At 46.6% G+C, this 13,027-nt stretch overlaps 1 protein-coding gene across 32 annotated transcripts in view; it reads right to left on the reverse strand.

The window, feature by feature from the left end:
- The window catches only part of OBSCN (obscurin, cytoskeletal calmodulin and titin-interacting RhoGEF), a 289,452-nt gene that overhangs the window by 104,462 nt on the left and 171,963 nt on the right, over positions 1-13,027 (reverse strand). For all 32 annotated transcript variants that reach the window (XR_009558428.1, XM_060280972.1, XM_060280969.1 and 29 more), the window contains 10 exons: positions 12,228-12,352; positions 10,464-10,661; positions 8,443-8,475; positions 8,194-8,292; positions 7,119-7,340; positions 5,592-5,658; positions 5,406-5,435; positions 4,923-4,960; positions 1,080-1,202; positions 471-610 (listed from right to left, as the gene is read on the reverse strand). Coding sequence is in view for 31 of the 32 variants with exons in the window: in XM_060280972.1 (XP_060136955.1) it covers positions 471-610; positions 1,080-1,202; positions 4,923-4,960; positions 5,406-5,435; positions 5,592-5,658; positions 7,119-7,340; positions 8,194-8,292; positions 8,443-8,475; positions 10,464-10,661; positions 12,228-12,352 (1,075 nt within the window). In the remaining variant the exon portion in view is untranslated. The remainder of the gene's footprint in view (positions 1-470; positions 611-1,079; positions 1,203-4,922; positions 4,961-5,405; positions 5,436-5,591; positions 5,659-7,118; positions 7,341-8,193; positions 8,293-8,442; positions 8,476-10,463; positions 10,662-12,227; positions 12,353-13,027) is intronic.

Here is a 13,027-nt window from a genome sequence, read left to right on the forward strand (position 1 = left end):
GTATCTATCTTCCAGCCACAGATCAACATTACCTAAAATTTTACACTAGAGTTACTATCACATGATCGGGAGCACTTTCTATTGTGAATCAATTTTCACCTCAGACGTACTCCTTCCAACCAGTTTCTCAAGCCCAAAATCAATCTCTCGCTGAATGAAGAACACACCTTTATTAACTGGTGGTAGAACGTCTGTACTAGGAATGTACACCTGTAAGGCAAACTGGCTTCATTTGGGATTGGTGTGGAAGGGAGGCCTTTGGTTGACCCATTATATTATTCCTGTGGAGCAGTCAAAAAGTCTCAACGCTCTGGGCCCAACACATTAACACCTGTCCACACCAATTGCAATGCTAGTTTGGGATACAATGCTGCAGTTGCCTTTTTATATTCTGGGGAACTCATGGGATGTTCTGTGCTAAATCACTCATCCCTGGGCATGGATCCAGTTCACTTATGCAGACACTCTACCTCTCCCCTTGCATCCCCCTCATCAGATTCAGAGGAAGACTCCTGAGCCGTTGAGGAAGGCCTGGACCTGCCGTGTCGTGGGGATGCAGATGGTGTTTTTGATTCATCGTCACTGTCGGCTCCAGGTACTTGAAGTGTGGCTGAGGTGGAAACATAAACAATTAAAACACACTCCTAGCAAATAATTGCTTTGTTTTGTGAAAAAGCATGCTTCTGTTCATTCATTTAGTTTATAACCTCCTTCTTAACTTAGAAGCAAGTCCTCAAGGGAACTTGCACTATAAAGCAATCAAATGCCTTTAAATCAATTAAAACCCCCAAACTAACCACAGTGAAATCAAATGCAGAAACAGCAACAAAAACCTTCCAGTCTGGCTGATGTTGGATGTGGCTCTTAATTATTGTTGCAACTAGTCCCAACCTCCTCTTTCCTAAATGCCAATTCTGAGATTTCCACACTAGCATTTTGAAATTTGCGTAGGAAAGTGTCTGAAAAAGGTCCAGTGACATACGCATTTGATAGTAACTAATAAAGATGAGCTAGTCTGGCATGTATGCCTCTGTCTCAGACTGAAAATTGACTGTCAGCATGCTCAGGCAAGCTGTTACCTTGACTAATCTTTGCAGATACCATTTCTGTGATCTGTGATGTCAGTTTCTGGAGGAATTCCTCAGTCCCAACCTCAGCAAGTGAAATGTGGCTCCGAACAGCTTCACCTTCCATAAGTTCCCCTGTCAAAGAAGAGTGAGGTGCTTAAGAAGTCATAGGAACATAGGAAGCTACTTATACCCCTCTCAATCAGTAGTGTCTGCTATGACTAGGGCTCAATAACTTTAACACCCCCCCCCCAAAAAAAAGCTCAGTAACGTTGCCCGGATTTTCACTTCTGGGTATATGGCAACCCTAACAATGAATGCCAGAGACTCTATAAAGGACAGAAGCAAACACAGACACAATTCATGATTGACATAATTCTGTGTCCAGGGCAGCTGTCTGCCTGCAACATCTGGGATACCAGCTGAAATCCTCCCCACTGACTGTCTCTCCAGAGTGGTGCATGCTCTAGTTATCTCTCACTTGGACTACTGCAATGCGCTCTGCGTGGGGCTACCTTTGAAGGTGACTCAGAAATTACAGCTAATCCAGAATGTGGCAGCTAGACTGGTGACTGGAAATGGCTGTTGGGACCAGTCATAAAGGATATACATTGGTTCCCAGTACTTTTTTGAGCGCAATTGAAAGTGTTGGTGTTGACCTTTAAAGCTCTAAACCAGGCATCCCCAAACTGCGGCCCTCCAGATGTTTTGGACTACAATTCCCATCATCCCTGACCACTGGTCCTGTTAGCTAGGGATCATGGGAGTTGTAGGCCAAAACATCTGGAGGGCCGCAGTTTGGGAATGCCTGCTCTAAACATCCTCAGCCCTGTATATCTGAAGAAGTGTTTCCACCTGCATCGTTCAGGCTGGACACTAAGGACCAGCTTTGAGGGCCTTCTGGGGTTCCCTCACTTTGAGATGTGAAGCTACAGGGAACCAGGCAGAGGGCCTTTTCGGTAGTGGCGCCCGCCCTGTGGAACGCCCTCCCATCAGATGTCAAGGAAATAAACAACTATCTGACTTTTAGAAGACATCTGAAGGCAGCCCTGTTTAGGGAAGTTTTTAATGTTTGGTGTCTTACTGTGTTTTTATATTCTGTCAGAAGCTGTCCAGAGTGGCTTGGGCAACCCAGTCAGATGGGTGGTGTCAGGGGGACTCCCTACAGGGACCCTCCCCCAGTCATCCTGACCAGCACTTCGCCCAGTGACAGCGCAGGAGAAAATGAGGAATGGAGCAGAGTGGAGAGGGGGCTCCAAGACGCGTCAGAGCCCCTGCACCGACCCAGCTGGCCAGAGGAGGAAGGACAGCGCAGCAAGGTGCCGGAGCCTCTGCAACGCTCCAGCCAAAGGACGGGGGAAGGAACGCAGCCCCTTCCGGCGCCCACGTTGGGTCATGCACTCAGACACAGGGCAAGGGGGCGGCGTTTTGGGGTTCCCAGACTATTATGCTGGCGCAAGAGCAAACAAGCGCCATTGCCGGGTTCTGAATCAGACTAAGCAGTCATGTTTTCTGATGTCTCTGCACTGTAAATAATATGCACAATAAAGACAAGAGCAGACTGGAGCGTCCTTACTCGAGAGTAGCCGCAACAATCCCCTGACAGGTGGCATACAAATGTTATTATTATTATTCATGCAAAACCATGAGAAAAATAGCCCAAGCTCTTGCTACAGAGATGAGCAGCCAATAAACATATTACAAGTGAGAAGGCTAACACTGGAATACACATACGGGGAAAGAGATATATATACATACACACACAAACAAACAAAATAGTAGCATGAAAACATTTTTACCATCCTTCCCACCTTATTTCTCCTGAGACATCTGCACTTCAGTATAGATGCCAGGGTACAAGATTTACAGGTGAAACTCGGAAAATTAGAATATCGTCGAAAAGTGCATTTATTTCAGTAACGCAACTTAAAAGGTGGAACCAATATATGAGATAGATGCATGACATGCAAAGCAAGATATGTCAAGCCTTTATTTGTTGTAATTGTAATTATTTGTCGTTAAAGGTAAAGGTAAAGGGGCCCCTGACCATCAGGTCCAGTCGTGTCCGACTCTGGGGTTGCGGCGCTCATCTTGCTCTATAGGCCGAGGGAGCCGGCGTTTGTCCACAGACAGCTTCCGGGTCATGTGGCCAGCATGACAAAGCTGCTTCTGGCGAACCAGAGCAGCGCACAGAAACGCCGTTTACCTTCCTGCCGGAGCGGTCCCTATTTATCTACTTGCACTTTGATGTGCTTTCGAACTGCAGGAGCTGGGACCGAGCAACGGGAGCTCACCCCGTTGCAGGGATTCGAACCGCTGACCTTCTGATCAGCAAACCCTAGACTCTGTGGTTTAACCCACAGCGCCACCTGGGTCCCTATTTGTCATTAGGCAGGTCAATTAGAAATGGAATGTAATTAATGAAAAGTAATAGCGATGTTTATTTTTGTATTATTGTAACTATTCGTTTTATTACTGTGGAATTTCCAAAAGAAAGCATTTGTAAAAATTAAAAGGAAAAAGAAAAAATAATAAGTTGCATTACTGAAATAAATGCACTTTTTGATGATATTCAAATTTTCTGAGTTTCACCTGTACAAGCCTTGCAAGAGGTATGAATGATAAATCAAAACAATCACTTCAAAATACTTGCAAGCAGGAATCAGAAAGGGTGGAGTCCTGCAGGGCGGTATTCAGGCCCGTCCTAGCCATAGAGGCTAGTGGTGCAGAGAACCACGGCGCTGGGCGCTGGAGAGCGCTGGAGAGCGCTGGGAAGGGTGCCAAGTGAGCGCAGGGTTCCGGCGATCTGGCCAGGACTGCGCTCCTTCTCTGAGGACTCCGCGCTGCCCCTCCTTCTCGTTTCCCCAGCGCTGGGTTCCGCTCAGTCGAGCTTCACCACCAGCGCGTGCACAGCGCCCAAGCAGCTCTTGCTGGTCCCGCGGTGCGCGCGCTGGTGGCGAAGCTCGACTGAGCGGAACCCAGCGCTGGGGAAACGAGACGGGCCCTTGGAGAGGCTCTGGAGGGGGGCGCTGGAGGGACGTGGCGGTATTTTGAAATGAGAATCCCTATTTGAAAGGCATGAACACCCTCCCATGGTTGACATAATGCATACACATTTAGTAGTTTAGTATCTGTTAAACACTAAGTGTCACCAGTACAACTGACATGATGCCTTGCCTGAGAGATACAATTCCTGGTTGAATGGGAAGGTAGCTAGTTGCAGGTTTAAAGCATAGGTAGGCAACCCAAGGGCTGGATCCAGCCCAATCGCCTTCTAAATCCGGCCCGTGGATGGTCTATGAATCAGTGTGTTTTACATGAGTAGAATGTGCCCTTTGATTTAAAATGCATCTCTGGGTTATTTGTGGGGCATAGGAATTTGTTTTTCAAAATATAGTCCGGCCCCCCACAAGGTCTGAGGGACACTGGACCAGCCCCCTGCTGAAAAAGTTTGCTGACCCCTGATTTAAAGTAATGAATTTAATTTGCATATGAACTGCATGAACCTGGCAACCTAGAACCTTTAAACCAGGCCTCTTCTCTCTTTTCCATTTTTTCCAGTGAAAAAACACGTTTTTGATCAAGAAATCAAAGACTACAGCTGTAAACTACGTAATTCTAATAATAATAATAATAATAATAATAATAATAATAATAATAATAATTTATTTATACCCCACCCATCTGGCTGGGTTCCCCCAGCCACTCTGGGCGGCCTCCAAAAAAATATTAAAATACAGAAATCCATCTAACATTAAAAGCTTCCCTAAACAGAGAGAACGGTATATGGAACAGCAACCTGTGATCTACATTATTAACATTTTGAAGTTAAAGCACAGGCGAAGCTTTTCATACCTTTTCTGCCTTCAGGAGGATGTACAGAAATCCCGACTCTAAGGAAGAGAAAAGGGAAGGAAGCTGTGATAAAATTTAAAAATTCAAAAAACTTATACACCGCTTGATTGCTCTCCCCCCCCCAACAAAATCCCTCAGAGTGGTTTGCAAAAAGAATAAAAGAATAAAATTATCAGTGAAAACGGTTTTTAAAAATCTGCTTAAAACATTCAAGAAAATAATAAAATCAGTGATCAGCTGAAAACAGATTAAAATGCAAACCAACACTCTACCTTTCCGGGAAGGTTTCCCTGGAGAAAAATGTTTTTAGCAGGGGCAAGAAAAAGAGTGCAGGGAGTTTCAGAGAGTGGGTTTTGCCACACCATCTTTCCAGGGGGAAATGCATTTTACAGCATACCAAAATTAGAATTCAGAAACTGAATAACACAAAATTTGAAACATCGCCAATATCACTACGTCTTAACAAGAACTTCCAGACGTTACCCATGTTCTTTCTTTTCTTTTTCTTCATACCTGCAACAAAAACAAAAACAAAAAGGGAGGAGGGAGGGGAGGAGAACAGGATCTCCGGTGAGGTTCCAGTCTGGAAATCTTAAGACGCGTTCCGTTTTTTTTCCCTAGTCTCCCCGTGCAGCTTCCTAACCTCCGGCCACACAGCCTCCCACTTACCCAAGTGATGTCATGATGGCCTCTGTTACCATCACACGCTCCTGGGTCAGAACCTCGGCCTCTTTCACTGCAAGGGAATGAATGACAGCAAACCTATCAGCAGGCGTGTCTCATGCTGGGGAACATTTCTCATCCTTCCCAAGCTTTGTTGGGGTTATGGGTGAGGGAGGCGGCGGATATTGGAATTCAACTACCCTGCCTTGGCTGAAGTTAGATGTCACCATTTTAATTGAAAGCAATTTTGCCTTATAATGGTGGGTGGCCTGTACTGCTCCCCTATTTCCAGGCCTTTTTGTGTTTGGTGTCCCCAGCCAGGGCCGTCTTAAGTATATTTGGCGCCCTGGTGCCGTGGTGCGACGGATCCCTCTGGCGCCCCCGCCCTGCCCCGTTTCCCAGCGCGGCCGGCGGGCGGAGCTGCGCGGGCGGGTGCAGCGCACAGCGCAGCAGGCGGGTGGGCACAGCTCTGCAGCAGGCGAGCAGGCGCCCTGGCACCCTGCGCCACCCTGCCTGGCCGTAGGGCCGGCCCTGTCTCCAGCAAGACCAGAACTGACTTTTTGTTGGTGGCATCTATTTGCAGTGACTTCCCTGGTGCTTAAGTCATAGCTGCCAAGTCTCCCTCTGAAAAATGCGGCAGCGGCACGGCACCAGAAGTTGCTTCTACGCATGTCTGGACATGCGTAGGAGCAACTTCCGGTGCCGCTCTGCCGGTTTCCAGTGCCCAGGCATGGGCGGAGCGGCACCGGAAGTCGCTTCTATGCATGCCCGGACATGCGTAGAAGCGACTTCCGGTGCCGTGCTACCCATGTATGGGCACCGGAAATCGGGCGGTGCCAGGACCCAAAATGGAGCCTCCCAGGCAGGTAGGAAATCTGGGGGATTTATGGGATTTTTTTCCAATCCGGGCTGCCAGTGGGAAGCGGTTTAAAATACGGGGATTTCCCGCGAAAAACGGGAGACTTGGCAGCTATGGCTCAAGTCTGGCCTGTGTGTCTGGAGATCCTGGGCCGTCCAGATGACAAGACTCAGCCTCGCTGATGTGGTCCAAAGGAAAGTAGAGCAATACATTTGACACCAGCTTGGCTGGAAGGAGGCGTACAAAGCGCCAGCCAACCATCTTGGGGATTCCACTCCAGTAGGCCTTACTCCTGAACCTTTCCTTCTCATGAACATGTATAGAACTTGCACATAAACTAAGCACAGAGCTCTGGACTCTGGGCTGCTGTGATATCAAAGCAGTTCAGCTTTGGCAGGGAAGAACTCGAAACCTCAGTAGAAGCTCATTTCCATCAGATTTTATCCTTCTTCCAAGATCCTGTGACTTTTTCACAAGTTGGGGAAAGCAATATTGTTTTTCTTTGTGGGGTGGTGGTGGTGGGGTGTACAGGCTCTGTACATGTAAGTTGTATTTCCATAGCCACTGGTGACCACACAGAAACTCAGAGATTATGACTAGCGTGAAGCCAATGTTAATGAAAAAGCCAGCACATATAAATGTGGAAATAGAGGAGAAGTCGGTGATGCGCTTACCACCCAGAACTTCTAAGGAGGAGCTACAGATAGACTGCCCAGCCTGATTGGACGCAATGCAGGTGTAGTTTCCGCTGAACTCCTTCTTCACATCCAGCAAGATGAGGCTATGGTGCATGTTGGAGCTGGCAAGTTTATAGCCTGGAGTGTCCGGCTTGATCCAAAGGATGTCTTCTCCGTGGTACTCTTCCTTCAGCCAAGTCACTGAGGGTGGTGGACATCCTAAAATGGGGGGGGGGGAAATGAGGGTGCTATTAGCGTATCATTTCTTCTGGTCTACCAGATAACCTCCCTTCCCAAGTCCCTCCATTTGTGTAAAGTCTTTGCTTAGCACCCCAAGTCTTCATCCACAACTCTGGAAACCTCACCTGGCCAGAACAGAACAGAGAAAAGATGGTGAGATTGACCGTTCTTTCTCAACTCTGTGGGTCATGTTGCATGGCTGTTCTTAGTTGGTAAAGTGACTAGCCTTGTTAATTCCGACAATGAACGAGCCTCTGGCATGCTAATGAGCCATGCCACCCCCATAAAGTCTGTGGTTTTAGAACATATCCTAAAAACGGTATTATTCAAACAAACCTTTGCAATATGAAATCCTTTTTAGCAGCCAGTTTCTAATCATGTTTTGGCTGATGCTGTTATTGATTTTTTTTCTCTCTTTCTTTATCTTAATGTAATTTTATGTGATGTATTCTTATGAAAGTGCGGTCTACAAATATTTCAACAAATTATTATTATTTATTAAATTTGTACACGGCACCCTTCATCCATAGACCTCAGGGTGGTCCACAGCCTAAAAATACATGGAAAAAAAATGCTGCTCAGTCTTAATTCATTAAAATGAATCTACTCATATTAATTCCTTGCTAAAACATTGCCCCTTTCCCTCCCTTCCCTCTTCCCAGTGTCAAACTTTAGAGGCAAGATCCTTGGGGCAAGGACCTCTTTTTGTGTATGCTGGAAAACAAAGCACGCATTGACTCCACTACAACCTTTGTCTCCCCTGGATTGGCAAATTCAATCATTGGGAGGGAGGGGCAGTTGGAGGAGGGAGAATGCCTCTAAGTTCGTTTACCTTCAACTTTCACTGAAAGGGTAATGCTGGCACCTTCCCTCACTTTTTTGTTGGTATATCGTTCCAGGAACCTTGGCGGCACCAGCTGCTCGTGAACATCTGAAAATTAAGTTGTTTAGAGAAAAACATAGAAATGTGGCGTGGCAATAGCTGGGGCTGCTCTAGAGTTCGCAGCTTTGAAAGGGCAGCCTCAGAGCAAGGGCAGCCAAGACCTTTGTTCCCACCAACTCCTCTTGTTTCTATTCTCACCTCTTGTGGGTTTCTCTTCTTCCTCACCAGGCCCTGCAAAATTGAAAGAACAGCATCAGCATCAGATGATAGATCACTAATGATATAGCAAGTAAAGGTAAAGGTAAAGGGACCCCTGACCATTAGGTCCAGTCGTGACCGACTCTGGGGTTGCGGCGCTCATCTCGCGTTATTGGCCGAGGGAGCCGGCATACAGCTTCCAGGTCATGTGGCCAGCATCACAAAGCCGCTTCTGGAGAACCAGAGCAGCACACGGAAACGGCGTTTACCTTCCCGCTGTAGCGGTACCTATTTATCTACTTGCATTTTGATTCGAACCGCCGACCTTCTGATCGGCAAGCCCTAGGCTCTGTGGTTTAACCCACAGCGCCACCCGCGTCCCGGTATAGCAATTGCTAGGCCTCAATTTCCACTAAAGGGGCTTTCATACTGTTGCTAATTTTGAAAGGGATTCGGTCACATACCAGCAAATTCAGGCTGCACAATTACTGTACAGTGGAACCTCGGTTTATGAACACCTCGGTTTACAAATTTTCGGTTTACGAACGCCGCGGAGCCATCTGGAACGGATTAATTCACTTTCCATTACTTTCAATGGGAAAGTTCGCTTCAGTTTATGAATGCTTCAGTTTATGAACAGACTTCCGGAACCAATTACACCCATGTTTCGGGTTAAGTACGCTTCAGGTTGAGTACTCCGTGGACCCGTCTGGAACGGATTAATCCACTTTCCATTACTTTCAATGGGAAAGTTTGCTTCAGTTTATGAACGCTTCAGTTTATGAACAGACTTCCAGAACCAATTGTGTTCATAAACCGAGGTACCACTGTATAGCTGGCTGAGAGGTCCTGTGCAAGAAGCGTGCTTCTGCAAAAGATTGGCCTTTCTGTGATCAGGAGAGGGACAGGAAAGTGCAGTGGAAAGTATGGGTCAACACTTGTTTTGACACATGACCTAACCTCTTCACAACCAAATCAGGACGAATGCTCGTTAAATAGCCAACATTGTTTAATTTCCCTTTTGATATATAGCAACCCTAGCCTGGAAGTGATCCATGTGTCTAACAAAGACCCCCATTTCTTTTTTGGCACCACATTAGGCATCCAACAAACCACCAACAATTTGATGGGTTGTGTCCATCTGCTCTAAGGCATGGCCAACTTTTGAATTATTGGAGGGTGGGGCTGTTCTCTTCTTTAGACAGAGGTCTGTGGGTCCATTTTGCTACAAATCCAAAGCATTTCACAGGTGGTCAGATTCTTTAAATGGTCCCAGTTACCAGTAAGAGTTCAAAACAATAGGACACAAAGATCTGCATTACCTGCAAAACCCAAAGAGAGGGAGTGCAATAAAATGTGGAAATTTTAGCTTCTTTGGGGGGGGGGTCCCCTTGTAGGAAAATTGTGGGTCCAATTACAATTACAACTAGAGTAGAAGCTATTCACATTTTTTGGGAGGGTGGCCATTTCATATCAAAAAATACTTCCATTTCACACTGATTTTTTAAATGTGTGCCTTGAGAAAATGTCAACTTAATTCATTTTCATTGCCTTTGCCTGCTAGAGTCTTCATTCATCTTTGTGACATCTACACACAGCCTAATCCAGTGGGCCATAGAGACTTGTTCCATGATTAGATGGATCACCCTTGACTAAATTATGTAGGAAGAAGATGTGGCTACAAAGTGAAACCATGGCATTTAAGAAGAATATTAGCAAAAAGTAACGTGAGTGGGGTGTGGGAGACAAACTACTACCCTACCATTTTGCTAATTTCTAGCTCAAAAATAAAACTAGATATTTGGTGCACCTCCTACTAACATTTATTAAGGTGCCCAGGAGCCAGAGAAATTGTTCTGCCTGTTAGCTATCCCTTGTTTTAATTTTTAATTTTGTTTTGCAGGCTGCTTGGTACTGGGGAAGCAATATATCATGCTTTTGTTATTCTTGTTGAGAGCGGTAGGCCTCACACACAATTCTGGGCACATCATAAGCCACCATTTCAGCATCACACGGCTAACCTTTGACAAGCAACCTGGCCGCTGAATATGCTGAACCAGCAGAGTTCCTAATAAATACAGAATATTGGCCAGCGTCCTGCTTTGTAACATTGAGAACTTCAAGGGCATGAAACTCCCTCTTGTCTGTCTTCAAGAGTCGGTCTGAAGCATGCAGCGGCTGACCATCTTTGAACCAGTAGAGGCGAGGCTGTGGGTAACCTGTGCAGAATAAAGAAAGGTAGGAATAGATAAAGGTAAAGGGGCCCCTGACCATTAGGTCCAGTCATGACCGACTCTGGGGTCATGACTCATCTTGCGTTATTGGCTGAGGGAGCCGGCGTACAGCTTCCGGGTCATGTGGCCAGCATGACAAAGCCGCTTCTGGCGAACCAGAGCAGCGCACGGAAACGCTGTTTACCTTCCCGCCGGAGTGGTACCTATTCATCTACTTGCACTTTGACGTGCTTTCGAACTGCTAGGTTGGCAGGAGCAGGGACCAAGCAACGGGAGCTCACCCCGTCGCAGGGATTCGAACCGCCGACCTTCTGATCGGCAAGCCCTAGGCTCTGTGATTTAACCCACAGTGCCACCCACATCCCTAGGAATAGATAAGGCATATAAAAAAAAGTGAGAAGAGATTGGTTAAATTTCCTAACCCCCATGTTTAGCTCTTGTGAACACACATGGATGCCTCCAAGGAAAGAGTAGTAACAATAGGCGCTATTCAACTAAACAGATTTGCTCCCAGAAGGTTGAGCAAAATAGCTCCCCCTCCCCAAGCACCTTCTGATCATACCTGCCAAGTTGCTGTCAGAGAAATAAGGGACCGGGCCGGAAATAGCAGACCGGAAGTAGCGCTGCCACCATTTTGGAACTGGGCGGGGCATGCTCAGAAGTGACTTTTGATGCTGCTTTGCCCAGTTCCAAAATGGCCGCCGTGCCAGAAGTCGCACTGCAGCCATTTTGGAACTGGGCAGAGTAGCATCAAAAGTCGCTTCTGAGCATGCTCCACCCAGTTCCAAAATGGCCGCCACGCCAGAATAAACCGGGGGGAAACAAAAAAATCCATTTTTTTCAGCTAGGAACAGCTGGAAAAACAGGGATTTCCCGGGGAAAACGGGAGACTTGGCAGCTATGCCTTCTGATCCGAATCCCCCCCCCCAACTCTCCAAAGCAGATTTGAGGAGGACACAGGAGGCATGGAAAGGAGAAATTTTTGTTGTACAGAAATCCATGCACTAGAGTAGGCATATCCAACTCCCAAGAGACTGTGATCTACTCCCAGTATTAAAAAACTGGCAGCGATCTACCCATTGTCATTGGAGGGAGGAGGGAGTGTGCATGGGGTGAGTGGATTGCACAGAATTGTTGACCATTTTTTAGGAGGGAAGTGCCCAGAATTGTTGAGCTTTTTGGGGGGAGGATAGCACAGGTTTTTTTTAAAATAGTTTTTTCCACATAACTTTTTCTACACGATAGGGATCCCGTGATCTACTAGGATCAGCTGGGGATCTACCGATAGATCACGATCTACTGGCTGGACATCCCTGCACTAGAGTGTATCTATTTAGCTAGATGACACCCACTGGCTCAGAAATTCATCTTTAGAATATGATCTAGGCTCCAGCTACACCTCACATGCTGAAGAAATGTACTGTGACCTGCTGGTGAAGGGTGGGTAATAAATACAATAATCATAATCATAAATTGTAGGTACGTGTTATGAAAAGGTAAGTGGGTTCTGCCAAAAGTTGACACACAGCAGAGGTGGGGAGTTTTGGTTACCTTTCACCTTCAGGTGGAATTTGGCCAAAGCTGCTCCGGGAGCTACATGGATGTCGTGAAGTTCATCTAGAATCTGTGGCAGCTGCTCCTCTTCGGTCATAGATTCCACTCCTTCTTGTTCACGGCTGGTTCAGGCAGGGAGGAATAAATAAAATGTTTGACACACAACCCAAAGCTCTGGTGAAAAAACAGCTTCCCGTGAGCTGTGGCCATGGCAGAAGGTTCTTGGGACCACAATGAGCGTCTGGATAGCTCAGTAAGTAGAGCATTAAATTCTTAATCTCAGGGTTGTGGGTTCAAGCCCCATATCAGGCAAAAGATTCCTGCATTGCAGCGGGTTGGGCTAAATAACCCTCGTGGCCCCTTCCAACTCTTTTATATACCAATATTGGTTTTATATACAGTGGTACCCCTACTTACGAATTTAATGCGTTCCGAACACACATTTGCAAGTCGAAAAAAATTGTAAGTCGAATCCCATAGGAATGCATTGGGAGAAAAAATTCGTAAGTAGAAGCAACCCTATCTAAAAATTCGTAAGTAGAAAAAATCCTATCTGAACCGCATCCAAGATGGCGGACGGAGCTCCATTCGTAAGTAGAAATATTCGTAAGTAGAGTTATTTGTAAGTAGAGGTACCACTGTACTAGTATTGTGGCGACAAGATCTCTCCTCCTTGGAGAGGGGAGACATTGCGAACAGGAACCGCTTCCCGCGCTAAGCAGGGGGGCGTGTTTTCGGCCCCCTGCTCCAGCCTATCCCTGCTGCCGCGCCAAGCCTCTCAGCTGGCCAATAGGGCT

Source organism: Zootoca vivipara, chromosome 12, assembly GCF_963506605.1.
Source record: "Zootoca vivipara chromosome 12, rZooViv1.1, whole genome shotgun sequence".
NCBI lineage: Eukaryota > Metazoa > Chordata > Lepidosauria > Squamata > Lacertidae > Zootoca > Zootoca vivipara.